We start from the raw sequence: 22,919 nt of genomic DNA on the forward strand, positions 1-22,919 counted from the left end.
CCCTGTATAAAATGAGTTTATTTTGGACTATTAAAAAATTTTGAAACTTTAAACTTTATTATTTTTCAACTAATGCAAAATATTACATTAGAAATATCTGAATAAAAAATGATTCTGGACTGGGCACCGTGGCTCACGCCTTTAATCCCAGAATTTTGGAAGGCCGAGGTGGGCAGATCACCTGAGGTCAGGAGTTTGAGACCAGCCTGGCCAACATGGTGAAACCCCATCTTTACTAAAAATACAAAAATCAGCCGGCTGTGGTGGTGGGTGTCTGTAATCCCAGCTACTCAGGAGGCTGAGACAGGAGAATCGTTTGAACCTGGGAGGTGCAGGTTGCAGTAAGCAGAGATCGTGCCACTGCAGTCCATCCTGGGCAACAAAGAGTGAAACTCCATCTCAAAAAAAAAAAAAAAAAAAAAAAAAAAGATTCTGTTCTTTTCTGTATTTACTGATGTTCTCAAACATCTTACATTTTTAAAAATTTAGGTTACCTTCCTATTGAAACTATTTACAAGTGACAGTGATGACTCCTGTTACTCAAAATTAAATCAAAATGAACATCAAACTGGGATTTATTGGGGCTCAGAAACAAGAAGATATAATTTATTCATTTGAAAATGATAAAGAGGGACTGAAATAGTAGTGAGAAAGCTGCCCTGAGACCAGAGTAACTTTGTTTCTTTGAAGTACCATTTACAGTAATAACCCAAAGGGGTGCCAAGGGGCTGCCACTCTTTGGCTATGCTTTATTGTCCCTTCACACTTTGTCTCCATGTGTCCTTCCCCCTTCCTCCTGTATACATGTATACAGAAGAGGGAAGGACACATGGAGACAAAGTATGCATATACATACAGAAATTCTGGAGCAGCAGCTTACTGATGTATACAACTTACAGAATCTCTCTGAGTTATGCTACTACCACTAGTATGTTGGGCATGTTGGCCCAAACTTCCTTAATCAGGAAACTTTGGATAGGTGTATTGCTAGCGGCCTTCACTTGGGTTTAATCTCAACATTTCTGAGGTGCAAAGTGCACTAGATTGAGAGTTAATAGATCTGAATTTTAATTCCAATTTTGCTCCCAATGATCACTGTGACCTCAGGGACATCACTTCATCCTTCATCATTCATTCAGTTTATCTTACCTATTCATTAAAAACTAATCTGCCTGCCTGCCTCCAGTTGCTTTCTAGTGGTAGTGATGATGAGGTGGTGAGACAATAAATACGTAAGCAAATAGGAGAACTATGAAGGAAGGAAAAGTAAATGATATACTGGGGATAGTGTACTTTTTAAAATAGGGCATCTAGGATTTCTCTAGGTAAGTGAAAAATGAAGAGGTTTAACTGGATGCTAAGGGGTCTTGCACATTAAAAGGCATGTGTTTCCGTCTTTTCAGTACTGTGTTCTAGGAAGGCCTACGAATGCCTCTAACTATAAATGCAAATCTATTTAAATCAAGTGATACATCAATTTTACGTTGCTTGATTTGGAAATAATCCGCAAAAGAAGCAATAGCTAAACATTTTAGTGTTGTTTGGGGAGTAGCTGCTGACAATAAAGACCAAAATAAAGACCAAAACATAACTTTAAAACAAAAAAAAACACACAGCCCAAGACAGATCAGAAACTAGGTGTATGCAGGGCGCCAGGTTATGACACTGTTCTCAGACATCCACATGGCGCAAAAAGAAAACCTCACTAGGCAGCTTCGCACGTGCTCGGCGTAGGGGCTCCTGCGAGGTCCTAGTCCCTCCCTGGGAGCTCAGAGCGGAACGGAGGCTGTAGCCAACTGCTGCTTGAAGGGAACCCTGGCTGAGTCCAGGGAGGAGGAGCCAGAGGCGGGGCGATTGGAAGCAGCCACCTCAGCGGAGCTGCAGGATTTCCGCAGGGCGGGAGCTGGTTATCTCCCGGAAGAAAACGGCTCGTGTCACAGAAGTCTCGTGATTGCTCTGGGAGCTTTGCTTAACCACTTGGAACTACAGAAGAAAGAAGGATCTAGCGAAATATGGCTGCAGAGAGCTCTGCTATGCGTCGGGTCCAGGTGGCAGAACATCCCAGGTTGGGGAGAGGAGACGCCGGGCTTTGGGATCTCGTGGGTTGGCTAGGTCATGTTCGGGTCCACAGCATTTGGCTGCTCCTTTGGGGCGCTGCTTTTGGTCCCGGGGAGCAGGTAGAACCCTTGGGATTCTATAAGGACACGTGGCTGGGCTTGCAAAAAAGATCACATCGCACATACTACCATGGGTTATATGTTTTTTGCTTCATCCATGCTGATTCTTGTTTTCCTTTTCTTGCTGTAATTAGTGCGCTCTTTCTACTGGGCTTCAGCAGAAATGCCCAAATCCACACTGAACTCCTCTCTTTGTCTTACATGCCAGTTGATACTGCTTTTTAAAAGCCTTCTTTCTAAATATTCATTGAAAACAAACACAAAAACCCTCTTGGTCTCTGCATCCTCTTTAAAAAACAAAAAACAAACAAACAAAAAAACCACGAGGATCTCTGAACTGTCACTTAGAGAATTAATTTGATGGCAGTCCCTAGCTACAGAGTAATCGTTTAGTGATGTCTCGGGGAGGATCTTTTCAGTTACAGGTACTTTGTAGAAATACTTTGTTCTGACTAATGGGGCTGAAGTCTCATAAAATGAAGTTTCTCACCTGCTACTTTAGCCAAGAACTTTTCTGACTCTGCCTTTGCTGTTTTTGTTTTTGTTTTTTTTTTTTGAGACGGAGTTTCGCTCTTGTTGCACAGGCTGGAGTGCAATGGCGCTATCTTGGCTCACTGCAACCTCCGCCTCCCGGATTCGAGTGATTCAACTGCCTCAGCCTCCCGAGTAGCTGGGATTACAGGCATGCACCAGCACACCCGGCTACTTTTGTATTTTTAGTAGAGACAGGGTTTCTCTATGTTGGTCAGGCTGGTCTCGAGCTCCCGACCTCAGGTGATCCGCCCGCCCCGGTCTCTCAAAGTTTTGGGATTACAGGCATGAGCCATCGTGCCCGGCCTCTACTTTTGCTGTTTTTAGCCTTTTTTATGTTAACTTTTTTCTTTGACATCAAGTCCTTAAGCTCTTCCTACTTGGTTTGTTACCACCATGTGTCAATTGATGATAATATATTTTACTACAACTTGAAAATGTTCTTTGATCCTTAAACCAGCAAACAGGGTGTCTTTAGTTATCAGAAAGAAACATAATTTCTTATAGAGTCCAGCACAGTTTTGGTCTACTTCCCAATGTCTTTGAATGTTTTAATATACTCTAGAGGTTCTTGTGTAGCACTGTTGCCCTTATATATTCGAATGAGTTAAAACAGTGTTAAAGGCATGCTTCCAATAAGATTAATGAGAAATTTGCTACATGAAAATAACCTGATCCCTTGTAGTTTTTTTTTGTTGTTGCTTTTTTTTTTTTTTTTTTTTTTTTTTTTGAGACAGAGTCTTGCTCTGTTGCCCAGGCTGGAGTACAGTGGCACGGTCTCTGCTCACTGCAACCTCCACCTCCCAGGTTCAAGCCATTCTCCTGCCTCAGTCTCCCAAGTAGCTGGGATTACAGGTGCCGCTACCATACCTGGCTATTTTTTCTGTTTTTGGTAGAGACGGGGTTTCGCCATGTTGGCCAGGCTGGTCTTGAACTCCTGACCTCAGGTGATCTGCCTGTCTTGGCCTCCCAAAGTGCTGGGATTACAGGCATGAGCCACCATGCCCAGCCCGTAGTTTAGTCTTTTACATAAAACACATCCATGTGTAAATTCCTAATGTTTTTCCATTTTATGTGATTTTAATAATAAAGATCAACATTTCTATCTATATTTACTCTGTTTGGGAGAGGATGGTGTAACAATATAGGTACATGTACTCAAAGTGAAGAATTGCTTACTGAATTTCCTTAGTGTTCCTTCTTGTTTTTCATAATTTTCATATTATTCATTCATGCAACAAATATAAATATAAATATTGTTAATATTTATCTATATTATCCACAGAAGAGATCATAATAGGTAAGCTCTGCCATTTTCCTGTTGTTCATTTGTGCACAAAATGCAATTATTAGCTTCATGCAATGTTTTATTTGCAGCAATCTTTTGCAGCCACTTACTCATTTTAGGAGGGATGTATTTTGTTAAATCTAAATAGTATAATCTATAAATTCACCTAACTGGTCAAATATTGCAATATGCTGAGAAGTCAAAAAAAAAAAAAGAATAAATGGTCAGCCTGCCTCCTTGTGGAACTCTTGTTCTTTTTCAGGATGCCTCTTCAACCTCACAAGGCATGTGATCCCTTGAGTAAAGGCACTGGTCAACCATATTATACGTTTTAGTAAAACTTAATTTCCTTTTTCTTATTTTTATGTAAAAATCAAATAGAAATTGAAGTTCTAATATTTTCTTTCTGTGTCCCACTCTTGTGTGGTACCTGTACTGTAAGACTCTAAATTTCTCTATTCTGGCTTTCTTTGCATTCTTAGCAAGCTGTATCTCTTTACTTTCTCTTTTGGATTAAGTTTCTAAACTTGTTGGATTATTGTTATTTTTGTAGCAGTTTTATTGACATTCACGTATCACATAACTAATTCATTTAAAGTTTGCAATTAAATGAGTTTAGCATAGTCATAGAGCTGTGCAAACATCACCATAATCAAATTTAGAATGTTTTCATCTCAGAAAGAACCCCGCCATCCCTTGTATTATCACACCCCAGAACTCCATTACCTTTCCCCTCACCTGGCCTTAAACAACTACTAATCTATTTTCTGTATTTATAGATTTAGTCACTTTGGACATTTCAAATGAACGGAATCATAGAAAATGTTTGTTTTTTTGGTGACTGACTTCTTCCATGTGGCATAATGTTCTGAAGATTCATGTATCAGTACGTCATTTAACATGTATCAGTACATCATTCCTTTTTATCATCAAATAATATTCTAGTTTGTGGATACTCATTTTGTTTATATATTCAACAATTGATGGACATTTGGGTTGCCTCCACCTTTTGGCTTTTATGAATAATGCTGCTGTATGAACACTTTCTTTGGTCTCTATTCTACCAGTTGAGCTAGCAGGGTGACACTGAACACATTCTTAATATTAAAAATTTGGAGTAATTAAAAGTATATTCAGTAAAGTCTGAAAATCCCAGTTTCTTTCCTGATTGTTTCTGATTTCTACCCTAGACTGCCAATTTCTACTTCCTTTCTTAGAAGTTATCCATTTGGTTTGTATCCTTATAATATCATTATGTCCTTATATCATTGTTACTATATTTTATAAAAATGATATATTCACATAAGTCCAATAATTATATGATATTTGTTGTTTTTTGCTTACTTTTTTCATTTAATCTTTCTCAGATATCCTGGTATATCAGTTCATACAGATATATTTCATTTTTATTTATTTTATTTTATTTTTTGAGATGGAGTCTCGCTCTGTCTGCTGGAGTGCAGTGGCGTGATCTTGGCTCACTGCAACCTCCTCCTCTTGGGTTCAAGAGATTCTTCTGTCTCAGCCTTCCAAGTAGTTGGGATCACAGGCATGTGCCACCATGCCTGGCTAATTTTTGTATTTTTAGTAGAGACAGGATTTCACCATATTGGCCAGGCTGGTCTTGAACTCCTGACCTCAAGTGATCCACCCGCCTTGGCCTCCCTGGGATTACAGGTTGAGCCACTGTGCCCTGGACTATTTCACTGTTTTTAAGGGCTGAGAGTATTTTGTAGTATGAATACTATTATTTATTTAACCACTCAACATTTAGTACACTTAGATTTCTAATTTTTCTCTCTTGTAAACAATGCTGCAACAAACATCCTTGTGTGTGTATATATGTATGCACACACAGAGAGCCTCCAGTGTGGACTGAAGGTGCTCTAACTTTGAGTAGGGAAGAGGAAGTTTGGGTTTTAGACCCCACAGAGTCTGTGTATATGTATATATACACATACATATATACACACACACATATATACACATATATACATACATATATACACATATATACATATATATGTGTACATGTGTATGTATATATGTGTATATATACACATACACACACGAAATATATATGTGTATATATATTCTCTGAGCATTTGTGTGAATTTTTTAAAGCTCGTTCATAAAAATGGAAGCAGAGCCAAAGGTAATAAACATTTAAAATTTTGATAGCTATTGTCAAATGGCCCTGCAAAAAGGATGTTATTGGATTGTCTATTTCTTGTTTTTTTTTGTTTGTTTCTTTTGTTTTTAAGACAGAGTCTCGCTCTGTTGCCCCAAATGGAGTGCAGTGGCATGATCTCGGCTCACCACAACCATTGCTTCCTGCGTTCAAGCAATTCTCCTGCCTCAGCCTCCCAAGTAGCTGGGATATAGGTGTGTGCCACCATGCCTGGCTAATTTTTGTATTTTTAGTAGAGACGGGGTTTTACTATGTTGCCCAGGCTGGTCTTGAGCTCCTGACCTGGTGATCTGCCTGCCTCGGCCTCCCAAAGTGCTGGGATTACAGGTATGAGCCATGGTGCTTGGCCTATTTCTTGTTATTTTTAGAAACTCTTTTTATATGCATGTGTTTTTGTATGTATATGTATTTTCAATAGAAACCATTCTATATATATTATTAATAGAGTTTCTAGTTTGACTTTATGACACCTTTTGTTGTGTAGACATTTTATAATTTATGCAGTGTTGTTTATTGAATAATAATGATGATAGCATTTTGTCTTCACCCTTATTTTAATGTGTCATCCAAATGACCACCATGATGGTGCGAGACAGTAGAAAGGAGAGCTTTATTGGCGATATCAGTTTGTAGACCAGGAAGAGAGAGTCTCCAGTGTGGACTGAAGGTGCTGTAACTTCGAGTAGGGAAGAGAAAGTTTGGGTTTTAGGCTCCACAGAGTCTGTCTTATAAAATAGAATCATACATATTTGGCAGGTTTTGGGGAAAAGCTATACATATTTATGAGGGGAGCCAAGCACATAGGCAGTGGGTAAACATATATGTAACATACATCCCATGTTCACTTTGTGGCAGGTTTTACCACTAAAATGAGATGGAATTTGGCTCTTTACATCAAAAGGTGAACTATAGGACACAAAGACAATTAGTGCACAGCCTCTATAGGCTGGCTGAAACTGGCTTAAGGTCTGCAGTTGTTTATCAGAAAAGAATGTTTGTAAGGCTGGTCCTCTGTCTGATCAGAGTTGTAGTGGTCTGGATCATAAGTCAGAGTTAGGAGGTGTCCAATATTGCTAGGGGATTTAGCCAGAGTGTTGTTTTACTTGTAGCCATGAGAATTTAAGAAGTTGTCATGCCTCAACCTGTAACTTTTGTTACGTTAACTTTAGGGTCCCCCTTACTTGATAAAGGGGCATCTACTTTAGTTTCTCAGATCACAAATGGGAATGCTTCTAATATTTTACCATCAAATATGATGTTTGCTGTTTCTGGTAAACATTGTTTATTAAATTAAGGACATGCCCTTTTCTAGTAAGTGAGAAAAGAAAAATAGCTCTGAGCCATCTGAGCTATGTGAGATGTGCAAAAATTTATCAGGCCCAGAGAGACATGAATATGGCACTTTAGTCACATCCCTCCCCCTCCTTGCACCCATGTCCCAGGGGCCAGTCATTTAAAGGCCTTTTCTTCCTGACTAGCTGCTTCCCTGTTATCTTCATGTTCCTGTAATCTGTGATACAAAGAACAACGTACAGCTGATCAATAGGTTATGCTATTTTAATGTAAATTCTTGGTAAACAAATTAGGAACCACCCCATTTTTTTCCTTTATAAACCACTAGTAACTACTGCTAATCAGAGGGTATATTCATGTTAACTTGAATCTATGCTCCTGGGTTGCAGTCTTCAAATTTGGCCCAAATAAACTCTATGTTAAGTTTGCCTCACTTTTTTTGTCTTTAGATCAATGCATGACAGAGATTTAAAAATTATTTTATTTTATTTTAAAAAATAAGGAATGGTTATGAAAATACATTTGTTTCTTCTTTGGGTTTTTTGAGAGGATCGTGAAGTCATAGAATTTTCCTCTCTTTATTCTGTTAGCATAGTGCGTTTAATCAACAGATTTCTGGTGCTGATTACCTTCACATTCCTAGAATGAACTCTGCTTGGTCACACAGGTTATTTTAGGTAATTACTGCATTAAATTTACCAACATTTTATTTAGAGTTTTTCTATCTCTTTTCACAAGTGAGATTAGCCATTCTTGTCAAGTTTAAGCATCTGGGTTAGACTAGCCTCCTAAAATAAGGTGGGAAACTTTCCACAGCTTCTATTATTTAGAATTATTTATAAAAAGAAAAGACCATTTTTTTTCCTTGAAGATCCAACTAACTTTATAACACTTTTTGGGCTTTGTTTCTGACAACTTTTCTATTTCTTTATTTTTAACCTCTTGTGTCAATTTTAGAAATTTGTATTTTTTCTAGACAAATCAGCCATCTGGATTTAAAAATTTTAAAATCCTTTTAAAATTTATGTTTGTCTATTATTTCTAGTATTGGTTATGTTTAATGACACAAAGTTTTTTCTATATTATTGTTTTTTTAATTAAGAAACACCTTGTAATTTTTTATCCAATCTGCTATTTTCCCCTGGTTCATTAAATTTTGCTTTTATCTGTTAATTTGTATCTTCTAATTTCTTTGATTTCTTTTTGCTAGGTTCCTGTGTTATATGCATACTTTATTTTCATTATTTCTTTTCTTTTTTTTCTTTTAAAGAATTTATTTTAAACCTATTATACCACACAGTATGTTTTAAACACTGCCATATAACCCCCTAATTAGATAAAGACAAAACAGTTTATCTTATTAGAAACAAGATACATCATCACTTATAGAGTTTTCAAACATTATTGCACTTTAACTTTCATAATTTGACAAAGATTTCATGAAACAATCTACAGACTAGTTTTAACAGACAAATAACACTTGTAAGCAGCCATGACTGTCCTAAATTGTTTTTTAGGTATCAATTTTACAAGCATTACTTACATTAGTGGCAACAGTGGAGTTGGAGAGTATTGCGCCTTTTCCAAGATGCATGGTGAGAATCACCAGGAGTGTGGTGGAACTTATGACCCTACCAAGGCCACGGATCTTTCGGCCTGCAGGTGTCAGCCCATGCATCACCCTTTGCTTGTGGACTGGTTTGGTTATCCACTGGGTGTCAGGACTTTTTCTGACAGCTTTATGGAGTGGATGAATGAGGATAACCTCAAACATTTTGTGTGTTGAATCTTCACCAAAGTAAGAACTCAGGACTCTCAGCCAGGCATGGTGGCTCATGTCTATAATCCCATCCCTTTGGGAGGCCAAGGTGGGTGGATCACTTGAGGCCAGGAGTTCAAAACCAGCCTGGCTAACATGGTGAAACCTTGTTTCTACTAAATATATAACAATTAGCTAGGTGTGGTGGCGCATGCCTATAATCCCAGCTACTCGGGAGACTGAGGCATGAGAATTGGTTGAACCCAGGAGGTGGAGGTTGCAGTGAGTGGAGATTGTGCCACTGCACTCCAGCCTGGGTGACAGAGCAAGACTCTGTCTCCAAAAAAAATAGAAAAGAAATTATAGAGAGAAATAAAATGTATAAATATGTCTGTATATATGTATAAATAAAAATATATATGTACATGTATATATGTATATGTGTGTGTGTATATGTGTGTGTATATATATATGCATTTAGTACTCTTACAACCCCACAGTGGAGTCCAGCTTTCTCCTCTTCAATAGACTTCAAGCATACTTTAACTGGTTAACACCACAATGGACACGCTTGCCATAAGCTGCGCCCTTAGGAACTGGGCATTTTCGGCCACCATGGTGCACAGGAATCCTATATATAACATAACCTTGCTTGACCTTGTAGCCCAGTCAGTGCACTGTTTTGGGCTGGGTGGGATGTGGAGCCCTGTGGTAGAGCAGAGAGCTGTCAATACTGCTAGCAGGGACTCTCAGAAGAAAGTGCATTGCTTCTTCCATAGCTCCTGAATGTACTTGTATGCAGCTCTCTTGGCTTACCTGATGGCTCTTGCCAGACAGAAAGGAAAGCGCCTTTCTCCCCCATGACTTATTTTCTTATATGGATAGAAGGCTAGAAAATTTTCTGAGTGCCATTATAGTTGTGTCTCATGGGTTTTGATATGTAGACCTCTCATTATTTTCAAAATAGCTATAGCTGTGGCCTTAATTTCCACTTTCCTTCAACTTCTTGCTCACTAATTTGTTCTTCAACTCTTTTCATTCTTCTATTCAACCTACTATTTTTATTTTCACCATCATAACCTTGTTTTCTAAGATCTCTAATATAATTATAGTTTTATTTTTATGTTTAATTTTTGATCTTGGAGAAATTTATTGTGATGAAAGAACAAAACAGAGATTCAAATTCACCCTCCTTTCCCAATGGTAATTACCATACTTTGAAATTCCATCTATAACATATATTAAATTCTCAAATATAATAGTAATAATAGTAATAACTATAATTATTTTATACTTATAAAACCCTCAAACAAACCTTTGCAGTGAGTTCTAGTATTAGCCTCAGTTTGTAGATGAGGAAATTTGAGGCGTAGAGCAACTCATACAAATTAACATAATTAATGTTATAACCAATCGTTCTTACATTAGTATTAAAAATTAACATTTTCTATAATGCCATGCCTCGATATCCTGATATTGAAGAGAAAACAAGCACAGACAGGATGGGGGACTTGCCCAAGGTCACAGTGGAAGACTAAAAATACATGTCATAGCTCCTGAAATTTTAATTCATTCATTTCTGCAGTTAGCCACATGGTCTGAGAGAATTAGTCCTTTTAGTAAAGTCCATTTCATTCATGACAGTCATAGCTTTGTTTCTCAAGTTCTGTTACTAATACTGCTATTCTTTTTTCTTTCTTTTTCTTTTTTCTTTTTTTTTTTTTTAAGATTTTAAGTCAAAAGAGCATTCAGAGCACCAGAGTCAGCAATTCGTGCTGCAGTACTTTGGCCAATTCCCCCTTTAACAATATGATCTTTGTAGAAGCTCTTATTTTCATATTGAAATGCTCATTGTATTTTTTTGGGGGGCATACTTTCAGTGACTGCATTAAGACACAAGGTCTTGTTGGTAGCTCACCTAGAGGTAAAATACAGCTACTTACCCCAATTACAGCCCACCATTCATTATTAGAGGATTAGGTATGAAGTTTAGAAAAACACTGTTCACTTCAGTTCTTTCTGTTCTTAGAGAAAAATGCTTTCCTTGTTTGCCTCCATGCATTTGAATTTCAAAGGTAGGAATGTTGTATAGTAAGCCTCTTGGTGATGAAGCAGTTATAAGCCATGAATGGACTGTCTTCCCAAGGAAGTCTAGGAAAATGACAAAGTTTTATAATTCAAAATAATTTCATTAAGACACATTTTAGGAGACTTATTCTAACTCTGCTGTTAGCACTTCTTGTTATTTGTGTTTGCAGTCCTTATAAAAACAAACTAATAAGGATTCAAGTTCAGGATAACTTGAATTTCATCTGTATATGATTTTCACAGGCAGAAACATTAACCCCTATTAAGGCTAGCAGTATTACCTAAACCGGAAAAGTGGGAGTTATACTTAATCGCTCTTTCCCACATTTAATTGTACCAATTCCTTTGGATTTGACATTTTAAATAACACCTTAATTTCACCCTTCTCTACATATAGCTTTAAAGTATTTTCAGCATTTCTCTCTAGATATATTACAATGAACTGCTATTAGATCTCTTTATTTCTACAATCCAAATTCCACACACTACCCAGTGAGCTTTTTCAAATGCAAAATTGATGATTTACTTCATTTTTAAATGTCTGTTCACATCCATTGCCTGTATGTTGAAAGCCAGGTTTCTCAATATGGCATGATAAGGCCCTTTAAGATCTGAGGCTTTATACCCTCCAACCTCCTCCCCTCCTGTTCTCTTCTGATGTTTTTAGAACCTTGTTTGTAGTTTTCCGAATGCAGTATGCTTGGGCCTTTTCATGCCAATTGCCTAGAATGCTTCGCCCTACGCAACCTGTCTGACATCATCCTTTAAAATTTATTTCAAACATTATTATCTTTGGGGATCCCTTAATGTACCTTCCCTCTTTTTGATTTATCTTACCACTCATATTCTCTCATAGCAGGGACTAAATGATGTTTCTCTGTGCTCCCAAAGGACTGTGTTTGGCCAACTTGTCACTCTGTATTGTTTCCCTGTATTGTGAATTTTGGCTTACCTATTTTCCTCTTTTGCTAGACCCTTCCTCTTCCTCTTCCTCCCCTCATCTCCTCTTCTTTCTTTTGAGACAGGGTCTCACTCTGTTGCCCAGATTGAAGTGCAGTGGCACAATTATGGCTCACTGCAGCCTTGACTTCCTGGGCTCAGGTGATTCTCCCACCTCAGCCTCCTGAGTAGCTAGGACTACAGGCATGCATGCACCATGGTGCCCAGCTAATATTTTGTATTTTTTGTAGAGATGGGGTTTTGCCATGTTGCCCAGGCTGGTCTGGAATTCCTGAGCTCATGTAATCTGCCTTGCCCTCCCAAAGTGCTGGGATTACGTACATGAGCCACCGCACCTAGCCAACTTTTAAATTTCTTAAGACCAAGGATTCTTATTCATCTCCTTTCAAAGAGTACTTAGTACAGCATCAGTAAATGTTTCTTTTTTTAAAAAAAGACTTTTTTTTTTTGAAACAGAGTCTTAACCTGTTGTCCAGGCTGGAGTGCGGTGGTGCCGTGGAACGATCTCAGCTCACTACAGCCTCCACCTCCTGGGTTCAAGCGATTCTTGTGCCTCAGCTTCCTGAGTAGCTGGGATTACAGGCGCCCGCCACCAGGCCTGGCTAATTTTTGTATTTAAGAAAAAAGTTTTTTATTTTGAAATACTTTTAGACTTATAGAAAAGTCAAATAATAGTTGAAAAATTACTGTATATTCCTCTCCCAAATTCCCCAAACTTAACATTTTACCACATTTGCTTTATCATTCTCTATCTCTGTTTTAATTTTTAATTTTTATGGGTACATAATATAGATGTATATATTTATGGGGTACATGAGATATTTTGATACAGGCATACAATGTATAATAATCCCATCAGGGTAAATAGGGTATTCATCACCTCAAACATTTATAATTTCTTTGTGTTATAAACATTCCAGTTATCTTGTAGTTATTATAAAATGTAAAATAAATTTTTGTTGACTGTAATAACTGTTATGCTATCAAATACTAGATCTTACTCATTCTATCTAACTATATTTTTGTATCTATTAACCATCCCCACTCCCTCACCTCTGCTACCCTTCGCAACCTCTGGTAGCCATCATTCTACTCTCTTTCTCCATGAGTTCAATTGTTTTAATTTTTAGCTCCTGCAGATGAGTGATAATGTATGAAGTTTGTATTTCTGTGCATGACTTGTTTCTGTGCATGACTTGTTTCAAAATACCAACTTCTCCTTTTGTTCATCTTTTGTATTTGCTTTAATTTCATTTATTTCTGCTCTCATCTTTATTATTTCTTCTACTAATTTCAGGTTTGGCTTTCTCTTGTTTTTCTACGTTAAGATGCGTCATTAGGTCATTTATTTGGTGTTTTTCTACTTTTTTGAAGTGGGCATTTATTTCTATAAACTTTCCTCTTAGCATTCCATCACTGTAACCCAAAGGTTTTGCTGTGTTGTGTTTTCATTTTTATTTGTTTCAAGAAATTTTAAAATTTTCTTCTTAACTTCTTCATTGACCTACTGGTCATTCAGGAACATATTGTTTAATTGTGTTTGTATATTTCTGAAGTTCCTCCTATTGATTTCTAGTTTTATTCCATTGTTGTCAGAAAAGATACATGATATGATTTCATTTTTTTGAATTTTTAAAGGCTAGTTTTGGCTGGGCGTGGTGGCTCATGCTGGTAATCCCAGCACTTTGGGAGGCCAAGGCGGGCGGATCACTTGAGGTTGGGAGTTTGAGACCAGCCTGACCAACATGGAGAAACCCTGACTTTACTAAAAATACAAAATTAGCTGGGTGTGGTGGTTCATGCCTGTAATCCAAGCTACTTGGGAGGCTGAGGCAGGAGAATGGCTTGAACCCGGGAGGCAGAGGTTGCGGTGAGCCAAGATCACGCCATTGCACTCCAGCCTGGGTAACAAGAGCGAAACTGTGTCTCAAAAAAAAAAAAAAAAGACTAGTTTTGTGTCCTAAGATATGGTCTGTTTTTGAGACTCAACCATGTGCCCAGGAGAGGAATGTGTATTCTGTCGCCGCTGGATGAAATGTTCTGTAAATAACTATTAGGTCCATTTGGTATAGTGCAGATTAAATCTCATGTTTCTTTGTTGATTTTCTCTCTGGATGATCTGTCCAATGCTGAAAGTGGAGTGTTGAAGTCTCCAGCTATTATCGTTTTGGGGCCTCTCTTTTTAGCTCTGATAATATTTGTTTTATATATTTGGATGCTCCAGTATAAGGTGCATATATATTTACGACTGTTACTTCTCTTGCTGAATTGACCCCTTTATCATTATGTAATGACCTTCTTTTTCTCTTCTTATGGTTTTTATTTTGAAATCTATTTTGTTTGATATAAGTATAGCTACTTCTGCTCTTTTTTGGTTTCCATTGGCATGGAATATCTTTTTTCATCCCTTTTCTTTTTCAGTCTATGTGTGTCTTTAGAGGTGAAGTATGTTTCTTGTAGGCAATAGATCATTGGATTTTGTTTTGTTTTTAATCCATTAATCCATTCTATGTCCTTTGACTGGAGAGCTGAATCCATTTACGTTCAATGTTATTGTTGATAAGTAAGGACTTTTCTGCCATTTTATTGTTGTTTTGTAGTCTTCTCTTCCTTCCTTCCTGTCTTGCTTTTTGTGAAGGTGATTTTCTCTGGTTTTTAATTTCTAGGTTTTTATTTTTTGTGTATCTGTTTTGTGTTTTTTATTTGAGGTTACCATGAGGCTTGCAAATAACATCTTATCACCCTTTTTTTAAACTGATATTAACACCAATTACAAAAAGAAACAAGGAAGAAAAGAGAAAACTAAAAAAAACCTTCAAATTCATCTACCTTCTTTTTTAACTTTTTGTTGTTTTTATTCATATCTTATTGTCTATGTCTTGAGAAGTTATTGTAGTTATTATTTTTGATGGGTTCATGTTTTAGTCTTTCTACTCAAGATATGAGTAGTATACACACCACAGTTATAGTGTTACAATCTTCTGTGTTTGTGTCTTTCTTATTACCAGTGAATTTTCTGTCATCAGATGATTTCTTTTTTGAAAAAAATTAACTTTTACTGTTGATATGTGGGTACATGTGCACATTTGTTATATGGGAATATTGTGTGATGCTGGGGTTTGGGGCCTGTATCCTGTCATTCAGGTAATAAGCATAGTACCTGATAGTTTTTCAACCCGTACCCCGTTCCTCCTCTCCTCCCTCTAGTAGTCTGGAGTGTCTTTTGTTTCCATGTTTATGTCCATGTGTGCTCAATGTTTAGCTCTTACTTATAAGTAAGAACATGCGATATTTTGTTTTCTGTTCGTGTGTTTATTTGCTTAGGATAATGGCTTCCCACTGCATCCATTTTACTGCAGAGAATTCGGTATTACTCTTTTTTATGGCTATGTAGTATTACAGGGTGTTTATGTGCTACATTTTTTTTATCCAGTCTACCATTGATAGGCACCTGGGTTTGATTCCATGTCTTTATTACTGTGAATAGCACAGCAGTGAACACATGAGTACATTTGTCTTTTTGGTAGAATGATTTATTTTCCTTTGGATGTATACCCAGTAATGGGATTGCTGGGTCAAATGGTAGGTCTGTTTTAAGTTCTTTGAAGAAACTCCAGACACTTTCTAATTTATATTTCCATCAACAGATTATAAATGTCCCCTTTTCGTTGCAACCTCATCAAGGTCTCTTAGTTTTTGACACATTTTGGTAATAGCCATTCTGACTAGTGTGAGATGGGTATCTCATTGTGGTTTTGGTTTTGATTTGCATTTCTTCAGATGATTTCTTATTGCTTATTAACATCCTTTTCTCTCAGTTTGAAGTTTCTTTAGCATTTCTTGTAGGATATGTCTGCTGTCAGTGACAGCAGTTTTTGTCTGTCTCAGAAAGTCTGTTTCTTTTTCATGTTTGAAGTATATTTTTGCTGGATATACTATTCTAGGATAAACATTTTTTTTTTCTTTCAGCACTTTTAAGTATGTCTTGCCATTCTCTCCTAGCCTGTAAGGTCTCCACTGAGAAGTGATTAGCCCTTTGTCAGATGAGTAGATTGCAAAAATTTTCTCCCATTCTGTAGGTTGCCTGTTCACTCTGATGGTAGTTTCCTTTGCTGTGCAGGAGCTCTTTAGTTTAATTAGATTCCATTTGTCAATTCTGGCCTTTGTTGCCATTGCTTTTGGTGTTTTAAACATGAAGTTCTTGCCCATGCCTATGTCCTGAATGGTATTGCCTAGGTTTTCTTCTAGGGTTTTGATGGTTTTAGGTCTAACATTTAAGTCTTTAATCCATCTTGAATTAATCTTTGTATAACGCGTAAGGAAGGGATCCAGTTTCAGCTTTCTACATATGGTTAGCCAGTTTTCCCAGTACCATTTATTAAATAGGGAATCTTTTCCCCATTTCTTGTTTTTGTCATGTTTGTCAAAGATCAGATGGTTGTAGATGTGTGGTATTATTTCTGAGGGCTCTGTTCTGTTCCATTGGTCTATATCTCTGTTTTGGTACCATACCATGCTATTTTGGTTACTGTAGCGTTTTAGTATAGTTTGAAGTCAGGTAGCGTGATGCCTCCAGCTTTATTCTACGTGCTTAGGATTGCCTTGGCAATGCGGGCTCTTTTTTGGTTCCATATGAACTTTAAGGTAGTTTTTACCAATTCTGTGAAGAAAGTCATTGGTAGCTTGATGGGATGGCATTGAATCTATAAATTACCTTGGGCAGTATGGCCATTTTCATGATATTGATTCTTCCTATCCATGAGCATGGAATGTTCTTCCATTTGTTTGTGTCCTCTTTTATTTCTTTGAGCAGTGGTTTGTAGTTCTCCTTGAAGAGGTCCTTCACATCCCTTGTAAGTTGGATTCCTAGGTATTTTATTCTCTTTGAAGCAATTGTGAATGGGAGTTCACTCATGATTTGGCTGTCTGTTATTGGTGTATAAGAATGCTTGTGATTTTTGCACATTGATTTTGTATTCTGAGACCTCGCTAAAGTTGCTTATCAGCTTAAGGAGATTTTGGGCTGAGATGATGGGGTTTTCTAAATATACCATCATGTCATCTGCAAACAGGGACAATTTGACTTCCTCTTTTCCTAATTGAATACCCTTTATTTCTTTCTCCTGCCTGATTGCCCTGGCCAGAACTTCCAACACTTTGTTGAATAGGAGTGGTGAGAGAGGGCATCCCTGTCTTGTGCCAGTTTTCAAAGGGAATGCTTCCAGTTTTTGCCCATTCAGAATGATATTGGCTGTGGGTCTCTCATAAATAGCTGTTTTTTTTTTGAGATACGTCCCAGCAATACCTAATTTATTGAGAGTTTTTAGCATGAAGGGCTGTTGAATTTTGTCAAAGGCCTTTTCTGCATCTATGGAGATAATCATGTGGTTTTTGTCTTTGGTTCTGTTTATATGCCGGATTACGTTTATTGATTTGCGTATGCTGAACCAGCCTTGCATCCCAGCAATGAAGCCCACTTGATCATGGTGGATAAGCTTTTTGATGTGCCACTGGATTCCGTTTGCCAGTATTTTATTGAGGATTTTTGCATCAATGTTCGTCAAGGATATTGGTCTAAAATTCTCTTTCTTTCTTGTGTCTCTGCCTGGCTTTGGTATCAGGATGATGCTGGCCTCATAAAATGAGTTAGGGAGGATTCCCTCTTTTTCCATTGGATGGAATAGTTTCAGAAGTAATGGTACTAACTCCTCTTTGTACCTCTGGTAGAATTCGACTGCGAGTCCGTCTGGTCCTGGATTTGTTTTGGTTGGTAGGCTTTTAATTATTGCCTCAATTTCAGAGCCTATTATTGGTCTATTGAAGGATTCAACTTCTTCCTGGTTTAGTCTTGAGAGGGTGTATGTGTCCAGGAATTTATCCATTTCTTCTAGATTTTCTAGTTTATTCGCATATAGGTGTTTATAGTATTTTCTGATGGTAGTTTGAATTTCTGTGGGATCGGTGGTGATATCCCCTTTATCATGTTTTATTGCATCCATTTGATTCTTCTCCCTTTTCTTTATTAGTCTTGCTAGTAGTCTATCAATTTTGTTAATCTTTTTGAAAAACCAGCTCCTAGATTCACTGATTTTTTGAAGGGTTTTTTGTGTCTCTATCTCCTTCAGTTCTGCTCTGATCTTAGTTATTTCTTGCCTTCTGCTAGCTTTTGAATTTGTTTGCTCTTGCTTCTCTAGTTCTTTTAATTGTGGTGTTAGGGTGTCAATTTTAGATCTTTCCTGCTTTCTCTTGTGGTCATTTAGTGCTATAAATGTCCCTCTACAGACTGCTTTAAATGTGTCCCAGAGATTCTGGTATGTTGTGTCTTTGTTCTCATTGGTTTCAAAGAGCATCTTTATTTCTGCCTTTCATTTTGTTATGTACCCAGTAGTCATTCAGGAGCAGGTTGTTCAGTTTCCATGTAGTTGTGTGGTTTTAAGTGAGTGTCAGAATCCTGAGTTCTAGTTTGATTGTACTGTGATCTGAGAGACAGTTTGTTATAATTTCTGTTCATTTTTTTTTTTTTTTTTTTTGAGACAGAGTCTGATTCTGTCGTCCAGGCTGGAGTGCAGTGGCGGGATCTCAGCTCACTGCAAGCTCCGCCTCCCAGGTTCATGCCATTCTCCTGCCTCAGCCTCCCGAGTAGCTGGGACCACAGGCTTCCGCCACCTTGCTTGGCTAGTTTTTTGTATTTTTTAGTAGAGACGGGATTTCACTGTGTTAGGCAGGATGGTCTCGATCTCCTGACCTCATGATCCGCCCATCTCTGCCTCCCAAAGTACTGGGATTACAGGCTTGAGCCACTGCACCCTTCCAATTTCTGTTCTTTTAGATTTGCTGAGGAGTGCTTTACTTCCAACTGTGTGGTCAGTTTTGGAATAAGTGCGATGTGGTGCTGAGAGGAATGTATATTGTGTTGATTTAGGGTGGAGAGTTCTGTAGATGTTTATTAGGTTGGCTTGGTGCAGAGTTGAGTGCAATTCCTAAATATCCTTGTTAACTTTCTGTCTCATTGATCTGTCTAATGTTGACAGTGGGGTGTTAAAGTCTCCCATTATTATTGTGTGGAAGTCTAAGTCTCTTTGTAAGTCTCTAAGGACTTGCTTTATGAATCTGGGTGCCTCTGTATTGGGTGCAAATGTATTTAGGATAGTTAGCTCTTCTTGTTGAATTGATCCATCCCTTTACCATTATGTAATGGCCTTCTTTGTCTCTTTTGATCTTTGTTGGTTTAAAGTCTGTTTTATCAGAGACTAGGATTGCAACCCCTGCCTTTTTTTGTTCTCCATTTGCATGGTAGATCTTCCTCCATCCCTTTATTTTGAGCCTATGTGTGTCTCTGCATGTGAGATGGGTCTCCTGAGTACAGCATACTGATGGGTCTTGACTCTTTATCCAGTTTGCCAGTCTGTGTCTTTTAATTGGGGCATTTAGCCCAGTTACAATTAAGGTTAATATTATTATGTGTGAATTTGATCCTGTCATTATGATGTTAGCTGGTTATTTTGCTCGTTAGTTGATGCAGTTTCTTCCTAGCATTGATGGTCTTTACAATTTGGCATGTTTTTGCAGTGGCTGGTACCGGTTGTTCCTTTCCATGTTTTGTGCTTCCTCCCAGAGCTCTTGTAGGGCAGGCCTGGTGGTGACAAAATCTCTCAGCATTTGCTTGTCTATAAAGGATTTTATTTCTCCTTCACTTATGAAACTTAGGTTGGCTGGATATGAAATTCTGGGTTGAAAATTCTTTTCTTTAAGAATGTTGAATATTGCCCCCCCCGCTCTTCTGGCTTGTAGAGTTTCTGCCGAGAGATCTGCTGTTAGTCTGATGGGCTTCCCTTTGTGGGTAACCCGACCTTTCTCTCTGGCTACCCTTAACGTATTTTCTTCATTTCAACTTTGGTGAATCTGACAGTTATGTGTCTTGGAGTTGCTCTTCTTGAGGAGTATCATTGTGGTATTCTCTGTATTTCCTGAATTTGAATGTTGGCCTGCCTTGCTAGGTTGGGGAAGTTCTCCTGGATAATATCCTGCAGAGTGTTTTCCAACTTGGTTTCATTCTCCCCATCACTTTCAGGCACCCCAATCAGACGTAGATTTGGTCTTTTCACATAGTCCCATATTTCTTGGAGGCTTTCTTTGTTTCTTTTTACTCCTTTTTCTCTAAAATTCTCTTCTTGCTTCATTTCATCTTCAGTCACTGATACCCTTTCTTTCAGTTGATCGAATTGGCCACTGAAGCTTGTGCATTCTTCGCATAGTTCTCAGGCCATGGTTTTCAGCTCCATCAGGAGCTGGAGTCTCTCTGAATCTACTGTGATTCTGGGGGCTCTCCAATTCATGAATTGTTCATTGCTCAGTTAAACCCATTTAAATTTAACTAGACTGAAGTTTTTATTTTAACAGTTTAAAGACCTTGTTATGTGTGAATTTGATCCACACATAGAATTTTGTTAACTTTTTTCCTAAAAACCCAGGCTTTGAATTTATTAACTTAGGTCTGCTGTTTTCTACTCCCCATATCATTACTTTCTGTCTTATCTTTTTTGTGTCATTCTTTTTGTTTATTTTCTAGCCTATGGAGATGAGAATTTATTATCATTTTTTCATTTTTACTGCTAAAGTGTTTAGAACTATGGAGTTTTCTGACTGCTTTAAATGTATCCCATATATTTTTAATGAGTAGAGCTTTTAATGTTGTTATTATTTTTAGATTCTTTCACTTTATTTCCCCTTTCACCCAAGAGTTGTTTAAAAGACCCTTAAGAAATTTGCAGGTACGAGGACGTTTTGTCATTTTTCTTGTTAATAATTTCTAGTTCTGTTGCATTGAGTGTTGTTTGTATTATTTCTACTTTATGGAATTTACTAATGTTTCATTGTAACCAAATATATGATCAGTATTTGTGAATGTTCCACGTACTCTTGAGAAGTTTTATTGCCTATTATGAGGTTACAATGTTTGATATATGTATATATCCATAAAATTTACTTTATCAAATTTATTGAGTCTTTTCTATGTGATTTGGCCTCCTTGATGTACTAAGGTGTCTTATAATCTCTTATTGCTAATGTATTTCTACCTGTATTTCCTTAAATTACCTTGTAGTTTTGCCTTATACAAGTGATTACTGTTTCATTTGGGATATTTCTTAACTGCCATATCTTCATTTTGATTTGTGGCTCTCAGCATTAAGAAATATCCTTCTCGTAGGCTGAGACAGGAGGATCACTGGAAGCCAGAAGTTTGAGACCATCCTAGGCAACATAGTGAGACTATGCCTCTACAAAAAATTAAAAAATATTTTAACTAGGCATGACAGCATGACTCTGTAGTTCTGCTGAGGCTGAGACTGCAGGATTGTCTGAGCCCAGGAGTTCTAGGCTGTAGTAAGCCATGATCATGCCACTGTCCATTGCACTTTAGCCTGGGCAACAGAGTGAGACCCTATCTCTCTCTCTCTAAAGAAAGGTATCCTTCTATGTACATTTAGTGTGTAAGCTTAAATTCTACAATTTTGATCAGGATTACTACTTGTTTTCTTATTGTTTTCATTTGCCTATAATATCTTTGGCCATTTCTTGATATTTAGTCTTTCAGAATCACCTTGTTTTAGTTATGTGTCTAGTATACAGCATAATACATTCAGTCCTGTTTTAGGAGCAAAATTGCAAATCTTTTTGTTTTAATAGTTGAGGCTCATTCACATTTATTAATGTGATTAATATGTTTGATTTCAGTTGTCATATTATTTTATACAGGTTGAATATCCCTTGTCCAAAATGCTTGAGACTAGAAGTTTTTCAGATTTCAGATTTATTGGATTTTGGAATATTTACATATACATAATGAGATATCTTGGAGATAGCACCCAAATGTAAATATGAAATTTATTTGTTTCATATACATCTTATTCATATAGCATGAAAGTAGTTTTATACAATATTTAAAATAATTTTATTTATGAAACAGTTTGTGTTAAATACTTAGGTGTGGAATTTTCCACTTATGATGTTGTGGCTGTGCTTAAAAAGCTTCAAAGTTTGGAATGATTTGGATTTTGAAATTTTGAATTAGGGATGCTCAACCTGTAATTGTATGCTATGGTACATTTTATGTTTTTCCTTTCTACCAGATATTTTTCTCTTCTCCTTTATTTTTGAAATTTGTATGGTATTTAGGAAGATTTATATTTTTGTTTTATTGGTTACCTTTGTACTTACATTTTTAAAACACCCTTAGAAAACAGGGGACTATTTTCTTATTTAACTTCTACTATCTTCTTTGTCAGTTTTTAATTTTTTTCCAGTGGTGGTTGTTGAAAAGCACCAATTTTATGTCATTCTATCTCAAATCCAGACAAATAACCTCAGTTGCTTCAACAAACTTCTCTATAAAATAGAAGAAGCTGGACAGAGAGCACCAAGATTTGTCAATAGTATCATTAAAATTACCCAGTGCACTAACATTGCTTCCTATCCTGACACAAACACACCTACCATCTCTCATTGCTTATGATGTATTCTTATTCACCTGCTACAGAGTGGAAATGATATTGAACCCAGGAACTAAGATATAATCATAACTACCATTTATTAAACATATATTTCATGCCAGTGCTGGACTGGACACTGTTC

The 22,919-nt window shown here is 37.2% G+C and overlaps 1 protein-coding gene across 7 annotated transcripts in view; it reads left to right on the top strand.

Moving 5' to 3' along the window:
- Nucleotides 1-22,919, top strand: part of GALK2 (galactokinase 2) — a 163,130-nt gene that overhangs the window by 12,357 nt on the left and 127,854 nt on the right. For 4 of the 7 annotated variants that reach the window (XM_073012155.1, XM_008016648.3, XM_008016649.3 and 1 more), the window contains exon 1: nt 1,903-2,065. The exons of 1 other annotated variant lie outside the window; for it this stretch is intronic. In XM_073012155.1, coding sequence (XP_072868256.1) covers nt 2,013-2,065 — 53 coding nt within the window. In that variant the 5' untranslated portion in view covers nt 1,903-2,012. Of the gene's footprint in view, nt 1-1,705; nt 2,066-22,919 lie in introns of those variants that run through there. 2 more of the 7 variants (XM_008016646.3, XM_008016645.3) reach the window with 2 other exon arrangements.

The sequence above is a fragment of the Chlorocebus sabaeus genome, chromosome 26, assembly GCF_047675955.1.
Source record: "Chlorocebus sabaeus isolate Y175 chromosome 26, mChlSab1.0.hap1, whole genome shotgun sequence".
Taxonomy (NCBI): Eukaryota; Metazoa; Chordata; class Mammalia; order Primates; family Cercopithecidae; genus Chlorocebus; species Chlorocebus sabaeus.